Raw genomic sequence first — 19,253 nt, 5'->3', positions numbered from 1 at the left:
TGAAGCAGAAAATGGAAATACTCAAAGAAAGTACACCTCAGAATTGTTGAGCACAATATTTGAGGGTGCGTACTTAGTACATTTTCAATACAGACTAATCAAGATTTATAAAAGAAAAATACAAATGTACTCAACAAGCCACTATCTGCAAATGATTTAAAACAATTATTTAAAATAAGATAAATTAAACTAAAAAAGGAATATCACTGTCATGCGTATTAGTAAATGAAAATCAAAATGATCAAAGAACACTTTTATGTTGCAATGTTAAAGTGATGCTGAAAAATCAATCAGGTGCTTGACTGATTAACAAGAAAACCTTTACAATTACAATGTTCGATTCACTGTTATGGTGGTTACATTTGTCTTTTAGATGTCTTCTTAGGTTCTGCTACAAATTCTTACATCCCTGAAAGAACAGCAAGAGTAATATTTATTGTGAAAGAATGCTTTGACTTTTTGTTCTATGTTCAGCTGCTCACACAACTGCACTCCTCCTGTGTTAACACCAGGGTGCAGTCATGCACTTGATAAAAGACAGAGGGCATCTCGATGAGGCTTTGTATGAAATTCAGGACCGTTAGAGCAGCTCGCTAACTGAGCTGAGAGGAGACACAAGCCGATAAAGAACATATTGTCGGAGGGTTCTTGGAGGCTAGATTGTGATCATAATGTAAAGCTCTGGTGATGGAGGTTGTGGGTCAACGTTATAAATATTGTCTTTGAATGTTAAAATTGATGGATGTGTGTTGATGTTTTTAAAAGGCACTGATGATAATTATTATAAAACCTCTTCTCAGTTAATTCATATGCTGATAATACCGCCTTGAGCCTGAGAGAGAAATTCTCCTTCCTAATACCCACATGAAAGTGAGATTCAGAGCTGGATGGCTGCTTTTATGTTACCTCAGATGGTGGCTCTGTGTGATGAATTATAGACAATAGGTTGAGGGCAGCCAACAGTGCATTTATGACAGATAATAAATGTGCACTGCCAAACCAAGCCAATTGAAGTGTGCCGTTCTGGAATGGAAAAAGAAAGAGAAAACGGAGTTCATAGGCAAAAATTGTGATATTGTGTCAACACTTTATTATGCATCACCACCATGCAAAAATCACTGCTATGAACTTGCTCAAAAATCAAACTAGATATATTTCACACATTTATGATTTTAGATTGGCTTGCCACTTTTCTCGCCCTCCAAAGTGACTGAGTAAAGTTTTCACGCACACTCAGAAAGTACATCAAGAGTGTGTAGGTTGCTGTGCAAGTCATGCACAGGTCTGCGTGAGAGCACTGACGCTAACAAAGGAAGCAATGGCCAATGATCTATGATCGAACCCTTAATTCATTAACCATTGATAGTAAACACAGTTTGTTCAATGCCCTTACCAGTGTAAACCTTTGAATTTTAGCTGTTTGGAAGCGTCTGTGTACCTGTCTTTTAACACACCTTCAATCCATCTAAAACTTATTTTTAATCAGCCATTTATATGTAGACATTGTACATATAGTCAGTTCAAATCTCTCTTAACCAAAATGCCTTTCCAAGCGTCAGATTAAATGAGTTTAACCTCATTTTTCCCCAGTGGACACACGTCGCATCGCTGCAGAACGGGTCGTGTTGTTAGCTACATGCTGCATCGACAGTTTGAACGAACTCCTCTGTGAGATCATCCAATCAGCTAAGGCAGTGTGCATTATTATCACCAATGTGTCAAATAAAAAAAAACTATCTGATCAGTAGCAGTCGGTCTGCTTCAAAACACAAACAAAACAAAAAATACAAAAAGCCACTTGACAGCAACAGTAAGAATGGAATAGTGATAAAATCTCTTCAGGGTGACCAGGTCAGAGTTATACATTTACAAAAGATTGCAAATTGTATCGTCAATAACTTCAACTCCAAACGTAATCTCAAGTTTCAAACATAAAGCAGATGACGAACGAAACCTTTAATCCTAGTTCGTTTCATTTAAAACTCAGAAACATGAGAATTCGAAGCTTTGCCGCCGTGTATGAACACTGTTGTCGTACACTGGCGACACAACTCATATAAAAAGGATAAAAATTAAGAAGAAGAAAGTCATGAGTTTCCTTTTATGGCACCTGTGGTATCATAGACAGCTTAGTAATTAATCTCTTTACATCAGCTCACAGTATTACTTTAAATATGTGGTTGGTTAAAAATATATATCTTCACATAAATGTAGTCTGTGGTTGGACTGAGCAATTTTTTTCTTTTTCAACTTAAAATCGTCTTCATTTCTTCAGTGCTCGGTACCGTCGGCCCAGTGTCGGCCCAGTGTCCAGTGTCTTCTACTATTGTTGCGTTTCATATTGCTCACCTGTAAAGAATAAAACATTATAGCATCCATTGTAAAGCAAAGAAAGGAAAAGTAAACATCATATATTTGGTTCCTGCTTTTAAAAAAGGTGAGGATGTGTTGCTTTTCTTTGTCATCTATAATAGGAAACTGAGTTTTTGGATTTAGAGACATGGTTATTTGAAGATATTTGAAGCATTTTTCACTATTTTCTGGCCTTTTCCAGACTTCACAGAATTAAAAATTGAAACTTACCAGTAACATGGACTAACACAGTCACTGCTGCAGAGTCACCTGTATGAACGCCACCACAGCAGATACATCAGGTTAGAATCATAACGGAGAAGGAGAAATTAAACCATTCAAAATATGTCATAACGCAGCTTTCTGCTCTGATTTGTTTCCAGTCTCACCATGCACGTTTTGTCTGGTTCCTGCCTGTGCTTCATCAGCTCCTCCAAGCTGAGCTCGTCCTCCAGCTGCTGCTCCAGATCATTGTCAAAGCTCTCATCCTCTGCAGCGCTGACCCTCCTGCAGCACAACACAGGCAGATTAAAACAAGACAGAAGATTCAAAAACATTTATCTCTTCACAACTTTTTTCTCTCATTCATTTCAGCATTCTTGCATATCAGCACATCTGTTATTTCTTGTGTACTGAATGTCGATGAACCTTTGTTTAAAGGTGATGAAGGGATCAGAAGAGGTTGTGGCCGACAGGTCACTGCGGCCAAAGTCTGAATCCACAGTGCTCTCAGTCTCACTTCCACCCTCTGTGGGAAAAAGAGATATGAAATCAGCTGTTGTGTAAAAAAAATTCAGGAGGACAAACATGAGCTTTTTCGGATTCATTTTGACCTGAATTGAGTTCCTTGACCAGCGATGACATTGTGCTGGTGATGGAGTCAGCAGCAATGAGCAGGTCGTTCCTCAAATTCCTCCTTGGACCTTTTCAACAAAACACAAAAAGAGATATTTGGATATATGATTACGTCCAATTTCTAACCAGACCTAATAAATGCATGTGTTTGAGTAGGTCACCCTGAGCGAAGGCCTCCTGAACATCCCCTCCCACTCCCATGAGTGAGTCCTGAGGTGTGTGAGTCGGGGTCGTGCTGGCAGAGTCCGAGTGGATGGGTGTGGGGATTGGCCGGCTGATGGTGTGGCTGGGGGAAGAGCGTGGCGAGCCGGGACCCTGAGTCTGAAACACATACACACAAAATGAGTGCTGTGCCCCTGAGTTTGTTTACAGAGAAAATCATGCTTTAATACCAAGAAGACTATAAAATGATATATATAATTAAAGCAAATAACATGAGCACATGACTATTTCACTACCAGGGGTTAAAACACTGCAACAAATTAATTTAATTTAATCACCAAAATGCTTAATAACTCAATCTAATAGCTGTTGAAGTACTGAGAGGCTAATTTGTCCTGAAAGTCAACCACAATAGCAATACACATGTTAGAAATGCACAATATGTTGAGTCGCTAAACAGTTTTTGCTTTCAACACGGAATTATTCATATTTAACATGCTATTAGAACAGATTTCCTCCATGAAATATTCCAACCATGCCCACAAACCAAACCACGAGCTTTTATCTCGTCTGGTAAACACAATGAATTTCTAAATTGTGTTGGAAAAAGTTTTTAGTTTTTAGTTTGTAGGGAAGCCAAGAGTTTTTTGGATACAATTTTCAGCCGACGTAAGTATTTGCTTCAAACATGCTTCCAAGTTTCAGTCTCTTTAAGCCTTCGATTTTTCAAACTTACGCCTCGTCTCCGCTCCTCCTCCAGCTGAAAAAAACAATATTTTAAGGCTCATAAAACCATAAGTATTTCTGGGGGGGGGGGAATCCAGTGGGTGCATGATGAGAATGTGGCTTCCTCATTCAAGTTTAATATATTAACATGGATCTTTTTGGGTTAATAAAAAGATGATCATATCTTTCTCAGAGAGAAGATGACATGCTGTCTTGTAGGGTGCCATGGAGGATAATTCCAAACTCGGTATCATGTTCTCAAACGGTCTGTCTGGACTCTTGTCTGGCACTTTGAGACACATTAACATATTAATTACATTAGCATATTTAATCAATGCCATATTTCAATTTGACTAACTGACATTGACGTGAGAGGACACGTTCATAACAATCAATAACTTATTTAATTCTTACAAGATTAGAGTCTGGTACCGCTTTACCACTAAATAATGATTTTACTTTATATTATTACTATATCTTGCCTATATTCAAAATAATAATAATAATAATATAAAATAAAGAAATTAAATGCTTTTTTCTCATCTATAGATAAGACTCTTTAATTAAATATGCTAATATATTGTACCTTTATGTTTTTAAGTTTAGAAAAGAAAAGATTACAACGCTAGAATCTTAAGGGCGCCCTCCAATGGACATTTTGGGTAATTTCTGACGTGTCCTTGTGTAAAGTGCAGTGTTTGCTTTCCATCAGCCACAGCTGGAAGGAAATGTAAAACAAGGCCCATTCATCATCAGGCCATGTTGCTCACCACCTGCATCAATATCAGAAAGAACACATACAAGCTGCAGCACATGTCCGTGTAGTTTTATATAAACATGTAAAGACAATCTTCAGCATAATTGATTCTGGCTAAGACGGACATGTAAAAAAAACAACACATCTGTATTGTTCCCCACAGGAAATAGAGTGTGTGTGTCCTCCTTCAGTAATCATGGAGGAGACTTCATCTGTATGTGACTACTGTGCAGTGAGAGAGATGAGAGACACGTCGCCGGTACCTTGAGAAGCATCATTAGCTGCTCCAGCTGCACCATGAGTTCCCTGCGACTCTCCTGCAGACTCGACATTCTTTGTTCCAGCTCATCTTTGCGTTGCCTGACAGAGGAAACAAGTTGTACAGTGCGAAGACACCTTAACGTCACGTCAGTGGAAAAACAAGGAGGAAGACATCACGAGCATCTGCGGTTTGCAACATATGTTGTTTGTTTGCTTTGTAAAACGACAGGTAATCACAGAAGGTAGGTTTACCGCAGCCTGAGCTAAACTGGGACCACACACTGCAGTGGGACGGGTGGAGTTAGCAGAGTTACCTGAGAAGACGGAGCTCCGCCAGCAGAGTGGGGTTCTGCTGACCCTTGTCAGGGGGCGGCTGGGAGGCCTCCTCGTGCTGGACCCGCAGCCGCTGGATTTCCTGCAGGATTTCTCTGGTGACGAGCACAAACATATGCAAATACATATTTCTGACATACTTTGTCTAAATGACCCTCGGTCAACACAAAACTTGGGGAGGCAGCATTTTGCTACAATGCTACACATATTTAGAACAACCTGCCTGGTTATCATACACATATACACACAATCTATATCTAACAATGTTTAAATCTGAACAGAAAACTGACATAACTGAGGTTTTTTGGTCACTTGGTTCACATAAAAGCTGTTAATACAACATAACCTTGTTTATACATTTGTTAATTTTTTTCCAATGCACAAGATGACAGACATTTGCTGTTCCATTCAATGTTAAGTCGTCTTACCCGTAATGGTTTTTCTTCGACTTTTACTGTTTTACACTATTTGAATTTGCTGCCAAGTACAAAATGTTCTAAACAAAAATGACCTTATCTTGCTTGTCCACTATTAATTGATCTAAATTTCAAATATAAACAGTTCCTAATCTTCTTGTAAATGTTGATATTTAATGAGGAAATTCAGCTAATAATTAATAGTTTTTTTTCAGTAATGGATGTTTTCGGGTCAGAATTTATTTTTGTGGTGGAATTTGTGTAGAGACAGAGAGAAGAAGTGAACAGCATCACAGCGGCAGTCATCCCTCACCTGTTTTTGCTCTCCAGCTCGGCAATGAGCTGCCTCTGCTGTTTGTTGGCATCCAGAGAGTAGGGGAGGTCTGTGGGGATCCGCTGCTGTTGAGCCTGTCGGTGAAACCAAGCAGGAGATGTCACGTGACCTGGCAGTTACCTCTGGATGATGTCACCCCCGCTACCTTATCTCACGTCTCACAGGGGGAACAAAACGGTTAAGTCACCAGACATCCATCAAGAGCCGATCCGAGGATACACGTCTGCTTAGAAAAGATCACCACCTGTAAATCCCCTTTTTCATCTCAGCAATAAAACAGACCGAAACCCCCAAAGGTGGAGTAGCAGCGTACGTTAAACCCTTTTCTCATCAAGGACAGATTTTTGGCTCTGAACAGTGATAAAAGATGCCACGATATGATGTGTGCAATAAATGTCTTATATATATATATATATATATATCTCACCGCAGCATCAGCAGCCAGTCTAGCAGCATAGCGGGCGATGAGACTGTGCTCTTCATCTTGATGGTTACTGGTCTCGAGCAAACTGATCAAGAGGAAAATAGAGATGGGAGTCACAACGCGACACAGTTAATAACACACAGCGAGATCAAATATGCAGGAAATTATACAAAAAAATAAATCCAAGAAAGTTTATTTTTGTTGAAGAGTCTGATTAATCAGAAGAAGCTTCAGAAGTCGTTCTGTGGCGGCCGAGGCCTCAGTCATCATGCTGAGCTTCTTATGTAAAACCACAAGAGCAGGAATGAAGATGATCTGTTATATGAAAGTGGAGGTGGAGTAATCACTCGCTTTGTATTTAAATGACAGACAGACACACACACACACATACATACAGACAAGTAGTAACTATGGTTGAGGTTAGAGTAAGTCTCCAGGAAGTATAAGTCAAAGTAATGCTCTCTGAAGTCATGGAGATACCACTGTGTGTGCGTGTTTGTGCTGGTGGTGATGTTGGGTTTAGTGGTTAACTATAACACACGTAGACAAAAATGATAGATGGCATTTAATCATCACTGACACACACACACACACACACACACACACACACACACACACACACACACACACACACACACACACACACACACACACACACACACACACACACACACACACACACACACACACACACACACACACACACACACACACACACACACTTTTCATGTTGCTGAGGAAATTAGCATTGATGCCTCAAAGGGGAGAGAAGATACAATACTCTCATTAATATGCAGCATCTACAGATCAAACAAACCAGACACGTTTCAGAAATGAGTTTGTATGGAGGAAAATTGCAGCTAAAAGGTGCCAATTAACAAACTAATCTGCCCTGAGGATTGGAGTGATATAACCTAATGGGACAAATAAGACAACAACGCTTACATTACATGCTAAACTGTGGCCATATATACCTGTATTTAATATTGGAATCAAATCTACATTTTCCTCTTGATACCATTTTGGACACAAACAGTTATGAAAAAGAGGCTGAATGGAAATAATGTGCTGACAGCAGTGTCAGAGGTCGAGGTCCCTACTCTGACAACATGCAGCGTTAGGCCTGTAACATCCAGAGTGAAGTTAGATCAGGGGGAAGGAGTGGCGAGGTGGCGGTTCAGCAGAGCACATAGTTTCCACTGGCGTCTGGCAAACACAGCAGCACACACCAACTAACCATGATCTGGGGTTGTTTTGGAGCAGATTCACATAGAGGCCAATCAGAACATGTTCGTCAGCAAGTCTATCGGCAACATCGAGGTTGTAGTTCAACCTGGAACAGTGGCAGGGTTTCACAGAACATAAAACAGAACGTTACACAGGTGACAACAGAGGTACGGGGGACGAGGGGAAAGCTGAGAGAGAGGACAACAAAAGAGAGGAGGAGGAGAAGGAGGAGGAGGAGGAGGAGAGTGGCTGGAAAAGCAGCCTTTCATGGGTGACTAGAGAGGAACAAGGCCATATTATGTTTGGGAGAGACCCTGCCGATGAAGGCCGGGAGCACGATTAAGGACATGCCCATGAACTCTACGAGCTGCATGCACTGTTTACCTTCTACAAGCATCAATCACTCAGTGCTCTGTTATTAAAACTATTATATTTAAGTCAAACAATAAAGAGGCTTTCCACCTTCTCCACCTGCATCACACACAGCTGTAATGTAGCAGCCATGCCAACCAGCATCTCTATAAACAGATTCTACATCTGAATATGATGAGATTTGGGGGCTGGACGCCTTCTGGTTTCCTTCTGGATTTATAGTTTGACCAATCACGTTTAAAACAGGCACAACACATTGACTGAAATATATTGGCTATATGCAGATAGCGGTTAATGGAGAATATCCAAAATGTCGTCTAGAGCGACGACACCTACAAGGAGTATTGCCGTTTGTGTTTCGTCGACGCCGGAGGCCCCAAAATATTGGCTGTTGCCCAAAGAGGCCAATTCCTCATCAGATGAGAGTTGATTTACTCCAAGATGCCCATCATGGAGGAGCACAAAAGAATTAGTCAGAATTAGAAATAGAAAGGTCAAGGTCCGTCTGTCCAATATAAAAAAAAAAAAGTCCTGACTGGTCAGACAAGAGAAAGAGGTTGTGTCCGAAATCACTCACTCATTCACTCCTCCCTACTCATTGTATATCTTACAGAGCTTATTTTCCAAAATAATCTGTAAAGTTAAGGAATGATCTACTTTACATGTTTGTCAGAATGAGCAACACTTTTTAAGCTACACAGTCATAGTGCAGCTTTAACAAAAGCCTGCATTAAAGTTTGGGGCACTGGGGAAAATGACAGACAGAAGCTAAAAGTCAGGTTGGCATCACTCGGTTTTGATTTTGACGAAATCTTTTTCAAATTTCAGCATCACAAGTCCTCCACCTTTATAACGCCACAGTATTAAATTGGTGGACTGTCCCTTTAACTGTATATTTCAGGGCTCTTTAATAAACTTTATTTGTATGTTACGGAATCTTATCAGGTTCTATTCAGTCACTGCTATAAAAATACTAACCAGTGGACTTCCAAAGGGCACATCACCTGAGAGCTTTGTAGTATATCAGCTCGCAGGCTTTGCAAACAGGAGCCTCAGTGTACGATGCTCTGACATGCACATCAAGAACAACCTGCAGAACAGCGATCACTCATCACATCATCCGTATGTTTTTATATACGTTATGAAAGGATGTAGTGTTCCGCTCTCTTCATCAAATGCAGGTGCAGGGGCAGCTCAAAGATTTCTTTAAAACTTCCAAAATACATAAACTGCATCTGAAAAAAGGGTGAAATCCCGTTTCATGTGAACAGGTCAAATCTATTCACATGAGTTTGGGAATTTATACATTTTAGGTGCTTTAACTTAGAAAACTGGCAGTTAGACTTCCCCATTTCTGTGTGATTGAAAAGAAAGATAATAGACCCGCTAAACTAATGGCCAGCGATCTTTATGATGCATGCTTCATCTAGCGTCTTTGAAACAGCCCCTCGAGTACAACTATATAAGCCCCTAGTTTCCTTAGGATGATAAGCACTCTAGTTTATGCCCTATGATTATTATCTATATTAGTTCACGCATGCATTTCGGCTACAAAAGCATTCTGGTGTGCACACCTGTGTCACTTACCCTCTCCCTTTGAACAGATACGGAGCAGTCCCAGTCAAGGGCTTTCTTTGCTCAACATCATTATTCTTGCTGTAAGGCAAGCCATTTACATTCAGGGCCAGGAAACCACAAAATAAAAGCGAACGCACACACACACACGCACATACTCTCTTTCTCTCTCTCTCTTACACACACACTACGAGAAAATAAAGACGGTGTGGGTCACAGAGTCTACAGGACATGTGGCCTTCAGGGAGCACGGCAAACTGAAAAGAGCTGTTCTAAAAATCCAGGACATCCATTGTTCCTGCTGTCTTACTCACTTTTTGGTGGAGTAAGGGTTCCCTGATGTCGGCATGGAGTGGGACAGCGAGTGGTCGTTGGTGATGTTCACTGGTCTTGGTGGCCTAGGGAGGGAAATAAAATATTACTTATACTTAAATAAAATTGTAAAAATGCTGTAAGGAAAAGCTTTTGTCTTTTTGTGAATTACTAGGGATCTCCGAAAGAATATTTCATTAGATAACTTTCTGTACATGTAACAGAAGGTGGCAACAAAGTGGGGATATAATTAGTCAACAATGAAAACGTGCAATGAACTGAGGAACGGACGAGCGGATCAACAAACACAGCAAGTGCTCGGATAGGAACTAATGATGGACAGTGTGGGGACACTAGGAGGGATGGCACTGTGATTAGCACAATGAGCACAAAGGATGTAAATTGAACAAAATGTACAAAAATACATTTTGCGGTGCGTCAAATAATCAAAACAAACTCACCACGTGTCTCTATTTTGAGGAAAGTAAAAAAAACAAGGAAGGAAATGAACGTAATTTATTACAATCAGCTCATTTTTTGAATTTACCAAAATATGAGGAAAATAAATTCAAGGAAATTAACCTTTTTTTAATGAATTTACCAAAAACACTAAAAGGAAACTTACTGGAGTCAGACTGGCAAAAATAAATACAGATATGTGATTGTGCGTCTATTGAAAACTACAGTAAAGAAATGCCAAATATGTGTGTGCAGTGAAGTTGACAACGCAGAGTTTGCCCACTAGAGTGTATTTTTCAACTGTAAAATATATTTATCTAATAAGTATTGAGCTTGAGCCTGTACAGCAACTGGCTGCTGTATCATTTGGAATGTTCAAAGTTCAACATTAAATTTAATTATTGAAAATTTTGAGGTATATGATGTTTTTACAGTTTTTATTCCCTCTGGTGTGTTATAGTTTCTTTTTTTTTTTGTAGGTCAGCAAATTTAAAAAGCCCAAAGTCCACAGTAAATGGAAATCCTCTCCCCCACAGAGAACACAGTTACTCTTGAAACGCCTCGTCGGTACTACGGCCGATACCTCTGCATCATCGTGATGTCATGTGACCTGCATTTTCTGAACATTAGAGCACGTAAACCTTTTCAAGTGCTCAACTAAATTAAAACTATGAACCTGAATATGCAAAATGTCTCCTTTAAATTTTACAGAATAAATATTGAAAAAGTAGCTGTAGCAGCAGCAGAAGGGACTTTGTGTTCTAATACCTACTTTAGCCTTTAACAGACAGTGAACTATAAAGTGTGTGTTGTTTCATCATTTATAAGGAAACAGAAAACATCAGTCAAGTGAATGAAAAGGTAGCAGCAGCACTGCAGATTACAATCATTCCCAAGGCTATAATTAAGCCTCATTGATCAGTGGAACCAATACTTGACACTCAGAGGAAGCTACAGGATAAATCTCAGCTGGGGGTTGAAATCAGGGGCCCTGAAAATAACACACCTCTCTGATTCCTCTCTTTCTGTGCTATGGAGAATTAAAAGAGAGGAGGTGAACTTACACAATGTGAGCTAGGTTGAGAGGTTTCTCTGGCGTTTCGAGGAACATGGCGTGAAGAGGCTCTCTGCTGGAGGCACAGCTCAGTGACTTACTGAGGGCGCGGGACAACTTCTTAGCAGGGGATTTCTGGGGAGAAACACAGGAGTCAGGCACAGATTCAGAGGACGTGCAGAAGCTAATGTCTTCTTAGACGACGCAGCGGCGTCATGGCAGCAGCGCCGTCACCTGCGTCGCAGCATTTGCCGTCGCTCACGTCGCGGTGAAGCGGAGCGAAAATAGCCACAATGACTGGTCCAGTGCAGACACACCCCCTCCCCTCCTCCTCCTTACCCATGACGTATACTCCTTCATTTGGTGCTGGTTGCTATGGGAACCGCTGGCATGCCCCCTCCAGAAGCAGTCCTGACAGAGCTGGTAATTATGACATTGCTGGCAGCGGTAGCGGAAGCCCATCATACTCTCAGTATGGCAGTAGGAGCACTCGACCGGGTGAAAGACTGCAGGGAGGAGAGGAGGGGTCAGACACACAAACACACGCACAAACACACACGCACATAAACAGATGTGACGGCAACCCAGATATTTTGCACGTTGCAGCGAGTGAGTAGAGGATTAATTTCGATTAATTTAAGGACAGATGTGCGGGGATATGGAGCCTGTTCTGATGATACAACATCCGTTGACTTTTAACAAACACGCACAAATCAACACAAGAAAACTGAAGATGTGTAAAGATGTCACAGTGTTTTATCTGCTCACAGGGAGGTGGCCTGTGATGATGAGTGCATCACAGACACGCCCAAGCACTCACGCACAGTGTGTGAGGTCCCTATGGAGTGTCTTCACTGGGTGTGTGTGTGTGTGTTTTGTGCATGTGGTGACTCAAGATTATGATGCAAAGCTGAACTTCTCGGCCGTGCTAGCTTTCCCTCCCAGTTTATAAATATTCCGTGTGCCGTCTTACCGTTCTCCACGTTGGCCAGCCGATGCATGAGTGGAAACCACACCAGACACTGAGGGGGCGGGTCTGACATCAACGTATCGAGGAATGTGTTGAGGGAGACCTTTTTCTGTTGATAAGAGATTCACCCACAACGTCAATGCTAAAACAATCACACATCCACCAAAGCATTGCACTCTGTGGTTAGACGGTCCTCACCTGCTGTGCAAAGCAGGTTCTTGCAGCTTGTTCTGTGTAACCGAACGAAGGTCCCTCAAAAACCGCCATGGGCAATTTGAGAACCTCCCTCAGGAACTGGTCAAACTGTGCGTACACCATTATTCCAGCGGAATCCGATATCTGTGAAAAAATATCTGGGAACAGCGCGGGGAGACATTACACAAACGAATCAAACTAATTGCCACCACAGTCGGCTAATTATAACATTACACAATGCAATTATCCCACTTATTTGTGAAAACAAATCAAAGTAAAGCAGTTATTCAAATCAGACGTTATAAGACACCAGCAACACGGCCCTCCTCTTTTTCTTTCATAAACTATTGGTAGTGCACCCACAGATTTAGGAGATTATGTAATAAACCAAATCTTTCGGAAAATTAATAATGACTTCTCCCCTGATAACCCAGCACTTCCTCTCCTCTGCAGAAAGAGAGGCAGAAAATACAGCTACAAGAAGTTTGTATTATAAATTCCAATGCAATACATTACTTAGACTAGAAGAGTGTGAACTTTACAGAGACAATTGGCTGATTTATTGCAGGTAAGAGTGTTGATTTTAATTTTAATTGTTCACAATTAAAAGCAAAATAAGGATTTGTTGTGTTGCTTACATCTTAATTTATCCAGAATCTTCCCACCACAGACAGTTGCTATGGCCATCTTCACGACAAAGACAGATACTTGGCCGAGGCCCTCCCTATAAAAAGAGGAAAAACATTTAACATTATGGTCAGAGCCTTTTAAATTAAACCGTTAATGTTTATGATGTGGTGAATTCAGCAGTTTTTGACACAACCTTTAAAAAAAAAAATTTGAATTACAGCCATCAACGTCTTAAAAAATGTTTTCCCCTCCACTCTTCACCAGTATGGTGTTACAATATTTAAAATTTTAAGGTAAATAGTCTGTATTTTCACTGAAGACACATGAGAATCCCTCTGCACACTCCACTAGCTCACATCAAATCCCCAGACGTGAAAGTACACAACCAGCCGCCGACCGTCATGTGACGGGTTACTCACGGGTCGTAGGCTGCCAGGAGGAAGTTGAACAGCAGGCTGATGGACTGCTCCACGTTGATCTGGTGCGTGGTGGGCATGCGTTTGTTCAGCTGGTACAAAATGGTGGACAGTACCATCTCCAGGCGAGCCACGGAGAGCTCAGCGGTGAGGTCCATGGTGTTCAGCCCGTTCTCTCGGAAAGCCTCGATCACATTCCAGATATCAACCAGGTGCACTGGAGAGCAAACAGAGAGAAACAGCAAATCAACATTTTCATTGGGGGGGGGGGAAGAAATTAACAGAGTCGTGTAGTTAGAAATGCTTCATACTCACGGTTACATTTCTTCTGCACAAATCTGAGTTTGCAAGCTGTTCTGTATGTTGACAATCGGATGGAATCCAAGTCGTGGGCCCCTGAGGAAGAAGTTATCATTACAAATGGTAATTGCAAAACAGTAATTTTTTAAAGTCCATCTTATAAAATGTTTCTTTATCATGTTTCTGTCTTACGATAACAGTTTATTGTATTTTGCTTTTCTTATAATAATAATAATTATAATAACAATATTTTTCATAGCCCCTTTCAAAGGACCCAAGGTTGTAAACATATTTAAGGGAGAAGGACATTTTCTTATGATGCTATTTTACCCAAAACCCTTTCATTTCATTATGTCAGTTTTCATCACTAAGTCTGTGTCTTTGATTGGCTTTGATTAGGTTTGAATGAGCAGGCAGCTAATTTACTAACTGCCTTTCCTTTAGTTTTGACTGGCAGACTAACTGTTTGTAATTTTGTTATCCATTCAGTTCATTTTATTCTGACAGGAAATGTTGCAACATGTTCCAAAGCTTTGGAGTGTCACTGTCAATTTGACTTCACAAACACAGCAAACAGATTTGTTTTCACAAAGGTATTCTAGGGCCAGTGTTTTTATTTTCCCGCTGTGAGCAGCTCCTCCATTTCCTTTGCCCGTTGCTCTGTGATGTGTCCATCAACAGCACATCCAGAAGATTAAATGTTTTTTGGTGTAAGTTAACTTTATACTTCATTTTTACCACTTAAAAATTATCCAAAAATTTGAGTCAATATGAAACTTACAGCTTAGAATTGATTTGACTGTGTAGAACTGGAGCAGATTTGAAAAAAATAATTGTAAGACATGGCAATTTGAGATAAAAACACTTCTTACAAAATGAATAAAGTATAAAATGACCTTTAGACTTGTTTTGAAGATGAAATAGTACATAAACACAATAACAAAGTTACTATAATCTAATTTATTAAGGCTCTGTGTATAAATAGAACTGAGTCTTCATTAATGTTACTAACACCTGTGTTTACATATGATTACAGGCTGAAATAGCTGCAGAGAAAAAGGTCAATTAACTCTGTTATTGTGAAAAGAACAATATGAGTAAAAAACCTAATAGTAAAACTTTGAAAACAAAGAAGAAGACATAACAGTCTGATTTCACATTGTGTGAATAGTGGGAGAGCGTGAGGTCAAACTGGAGGCCTGTCTGTCAGTGTTAAAGATCCATCTGCTTGACTCTGGTGGAGACGCTCGTCTTTGCTCGACATGAAAGTTACAGAGAGGAATTTGCCATTTTTATGTTCAGTGCGTAAAACAGCCGGGGATAGATCACACTGAGCTGCAGTGGCTCAGAGCACTTACTCATCTCAACAAACAGTTGCCTTCGATCTGCCATGTTGTCACCTCTCCGCCCGCTGTCTTCAATCATTCTGCTCAGGAAGAGAGGAAAGTAAAGTCAGAGCATGTGTGACCCTGTTATTTACAGAAAAAGATCCAACTGAAGACATTGCTCAATCGCTGAATGTGCACCTCGACTTAATTCCTGCTTCATTCACAACATCTTAGTAAGATTTGTTACCACATAGGTAGTTAGCTAGTTAGATGTACATGCTAACATTTGCGGCTTACATTAAAGCAGTTAAACCCTTCTCCTCTTTTTTCATTGGTTTTGATAACCTGTGAAAAAGGACATCACAATTCAAGAATCTTTATGTGAAGAAAGTAGAAAAGCTCTGACAATAACACCAAGCACAACGTTTCAACATTTGGAGGAATCTAAATCTAACAGGCCCTCTGTGTCAAGTCATGTTTGCTAAACTATGGTTGGACTGTTTGAGGTAAGAGGTAAAAAGTACCTGAGTGACTGATATGCACAACAACAGGGTGGTGGTGGTGTGTGGGGGGGGCTTACTGTGCCACACATTGGGCCGTGTGGGTCCACATAACTAGTTAATTCGGCCCTGGGGAGGACTTAAGTAAGCAAAGGACAAGACTTTCAAAAGGGGCAAAGCAGCAGAGAGAATGCTCACACCATGCCTCGCTGCACAATGTCTGAGGCAATCTAATACACCTAGTCATGTGGTTTGTTGCCATGGCAGCAAAGATCCCAGCCACTCCGTTCGTAAAAACATAGCACTGGTTCCCCCCCACAACACACACAACACACCTCCCACTGCAGACAAGTTAAGTTTGCAGAGGAAAGTTTTGAGCGCTAGGAAGTATCTTGTATGAGATAGCGCTCGGTGGGTTGATAGTTGAGAGCCCAGTGGCACATATGGCTCGAAAACACTTTTTCTGCAAGACAATCATTCAGGCATGCGATTTCAAATTACTGACAGTAATTGGTGGGATGTAAATATTATGCTGCAGAGACTAGTGGTGCAGAAATCTGAATAAGCCTGGAAACAACAGTGCACTTTATTCTTTTGCTATCCTCCCTCTGATTTGAGTCAGTACAGGCACTCAGTTACTGAGCTCTATGAATCTTTGAAATCCACTTTAAGAGGGAAAAGATTAGGCTAATACGTTAACCTGGATTTTCAGGATCAAGTCCAGCATTTCAGGAGATCCCCTCACAACACAGGATTAATGGCACGTTATCCTGACAAGACAGAACGTCCACATATGAGAATGCCTGCATGTTAGGTTTATATCATAATGTGATGTAGCAAATGAAAGGTTTGGAATAAAGCAAATATTAAAGTGGTGATTCATCATTTAAGGAAACATGAATGCACCTACAACAGTAAACAGCAGTTTCAGATGTATACACAGCAGTGACAGGCCACTGCCCATTGTAGTCCAGTATCATCTTGAAAGTAATGTCTATGCGAGCCCATTCATCACTTGCAGAGTGAATGAACGGACAAATGTATGATATTTTAAAGATTAACACTGATATCCTTCTCCACGTCATAAACAAACACCTCCCGAGTGCCAGCTCCGTGACCTTCTGCGGTCGGAGTCTCGGAAATAACTGAGATTGATACAATCTGTTGCAGATATATTAAACCAGCGGAGCCAATAGGAACTGTGGCGATAGCGAAGGGAATGAAATGATCAACATACCTTTCATAAAGCACCATGGTAGCAGCCCTCCCTTTTCTGAGCCGAGGTTAGTTCACCTTCTAGAAACAATTGTCCACAACCACTTCCTGACACCAAAAAGTGGCCCAAACGGACGGGCCCGAGCAAGATATCTGAAATTAGAAACTGTCAGCGAGGATACAGCCTGTGCCGCCTCTATCTTTAACTACGAATGAGAAGGCTCGACATTCTTGTACAGCTTTACTGACTCTCTAGTTGCAGACCCCAAACCTCATTCCTGGCATGTGCCCAGCAAACATTACTCTCTCTCTCTCTCTCTGTGTGGCACTGTCACAACTGGCAACATTGGATAAAATAACTGCCCTTAAAAGAGCAAATCCTCATTTGCCATTGGCACTGCAGAGAAACTGGTGGAGATACACGCTGCCAAAACCGAACCAAGACTCTCACAGGCACGACTCGCTCCAGCTTTGGTCTTCTGTTGGGCCAAAATATACAACGAGGTTTCAGGCCAGCAACAAAAATGTGCCTTATTAGTCAGTTATTTATATTATGAATCTATTTCTGTAGCGGCTCAATAAAACACGGAGGACAGTACTGCTAATGTATGTTCTCCCTGGTGAACTCGGAGCGGATTGTCATGCAACATATCCAAACACAAGCACTTACTTGAGTTACACGGCAATCTGTGTTTGGCCGGCTCGGTACAGTACATCGCAGCTGTTGCCACTGATTGGGCCAGAGTTATTTTTACATCATAAGACCGTAAACTGCTGTGGCCTCTGAATCCCATTCCCCGACAGGAGGAATAATAATAAAAACACCATTGACTTATTAGGGTAAACCAGCTGCCGTTGCTGGAGTAGATGCTGTGTAGGTAGTGAAACTATCTGGTACCAGACTGTGATGTCTGCTGGAGGGCCCTCTGCTCTGTCGCCTGCTGCTGATCACCATGGTTTCGGCTGCAAAAAGGCCAAAACTTTGGGAGCCCTGTGTGCAGCTACTAATTTGTAGTTGCAGGTGCCATTGAGTTTGTTGCACAAACTAAAACAATCTGAGAAAATGTTATAAACACAAGACTGTGTAGAAAGTACTGTATATCTGACTGTGCAAAATGTGTGATGTGTTACCCAGCACTGATAAACTCTGGAAGAGATGTAGTCCTCAGAATAGTGGTGTCAAGTTGCACCACGAACAATGAGGAAACATGTACAAACCACCACATTAACACTGACCAAACAGAACAGGGCCGCCAGACAGGCAACAGGCACCTTGTGGTACAATGTTCGGCTCAGGCGTCACCTGTCACGCTGTAGAGAAACACCTGTATGGACGAGAGACAAAGCTCCCACCGTCACACACACACACACACACACACACACACATCTACACACATCTACACACATCTGCCCGCAAACTGCGACTCCAGTCACTGCGTTTGAAATCCTTGAAACTTGAAACTCATTTTCACCCGCAGGGACAAAGTAGGTGAAGGTCGCTGCTGTGCCGCCGGTGCCAGATCCTCCGGCAGCTGCAGCAGCAGCACTTGCAACAAGACTTACCACAATGAATTTCGAGGCATGTCATTCAACATCCCTGTGTTTGTTTCACTCCGAGGTGGGGAGGAGGAGGGGGGGGAAGAAATCCCGTCAGCGGCTCGCGTCGTGTCCACGCACTGCGGGGCGATCAGGGCTTCTTCTTCTTTGGTGTGTTTCGCTGCTGCATCGCTGCACGAAGCGGCCGCTCCGCCGCCGCTCGATCCACGCACAGCTCGTGTTGTGGAAATTTGCTGGCAGCGCGCAGACGGACTGATCTGAGAACAGGCTGCGTTCACCTCCACTGTGTGGCCTGCACCATGACGTAATGCGGGACCTCTTCACTTGCGTCAGTGTTGTGGTCCGGCTGCAAAAAAAAAAAAAACTGTAACCACTAACACACATGCAACCTTGCTTCTATACCTTTATTTTATTTATGTATTTATTATTTTATTTTATTCTATTTTGTTTGATTTTATTTTATTTTCGTGTGTATGTATATATAGCTATAAGTATCTATACACTTACTTTGTTTTACATGTGT

The 19,253-nt window shown here is 41.4% G+C and overlaps 1 protein-coding gene and 1 long non-coding RNA gene across 5 annotated transcripts in view; one reads left to right on the top strand and one right to left on the bottom strand.

Moving 5' to 3' along the window:
- The window catches only part of LOC117778033, a 303,640-nt gene extending 291,689 nt beyond the window's left edge, over positions 1-11,951 (top strand). Inside the window, exon 4 of the long non-coding RNA XR_004616718.1 lies at positions 11,842-11,951. This is a non-coding gene — a long non-coding RNA (uncharacterized LOC117778033). The remainder of the gene's footprint in view (positions 1-11,841) is intronic.
- dtna (dystrobrevin, alpha) lies at positions 1,071-19,034 on the bottom strand. 4 transcript variants are annotated; one of them, XM_034613215.1, is made up of 25 exons: positions 17,196-18,037; positions 16,659-16,728; positions 15,489-15,556; positions 14,146-14,226; positions 13,834-14,047; positions 13,423-13,508; positions 12,788-12,942; positions 12,593-12,698; positions 11,959-12,125; positions 11,630-11,754; positions 10,568-10,576; positions 10,109-10,192; positions 9,807-9,875; positions 7,858-7,953; positions 6,624-6,705; positions 6,176-6,270; positions 5,428-5,541; positions 5,116-5,212; positions 4,106-4,129; positions 3,369-3,528; positions 3,186-3,275; positions 3,001-3,100; positions 2,742-2,859; positions 2,584-2,622; positions 1,071-2,349 (listed from the first exon to the last, which is right to left on the bottom strand). In XM_034613215.1, the coding sequence occupies exons 3-24, from the start codon at positions 15,553-15,555 to the stop codon at positions 2,605-2,607; spliced, it is 2,157 nt and encodes a 718-aa protein (XP_034469106.1). In that variant the 5' UTR covers position 15,556; positions 16,659-16,728; positions 17,196-18,037; the 3' UTR covers positions 1,071-2,349; positions 2,584-2,604. The 4 variants fall into 4 exon arrangements, with proteins under 4 accessions (XP_034469106.1, XP_034469105.1, XP_034469104.1 ...); XM_034613214.1 differs by lacking the exons at positions 16,659-16,728; positions 17,196-18,037 and adding an exon at positions 18,737-19,034; XM_034613213.1 differs by lacking the exon at positions 16,659-16,728 and having other exon boundaries at positions 17,196-18,035.
- Between the last annotated feature and the right edge of the window lie 219 nt (positions 19,035-19,253).

Source organism: Hippoglossus hippoglossus, chromosome 17, assembly GCF_009819705.1.
Source record: "Hippoglossus hippoglossus isolate fHipHip1 chromosome 17, fHipHip1.pri, whole genome shotgun sequence".
In the NCBI taxonomy this organism is placed as follows: domain Eukaryota; kingdom Metazoa; phylum Chordata; class Actinopteri; order Pleuronectiformes; family Pleuronectidae; genus Hippoglossus; species Hippoglossus hippoglossus.
The sequence above is the reverse complement of the archived record's forward strand: the minus strand, read 5'-3'. Positions and strand labels throughout refer to the sequence as shown.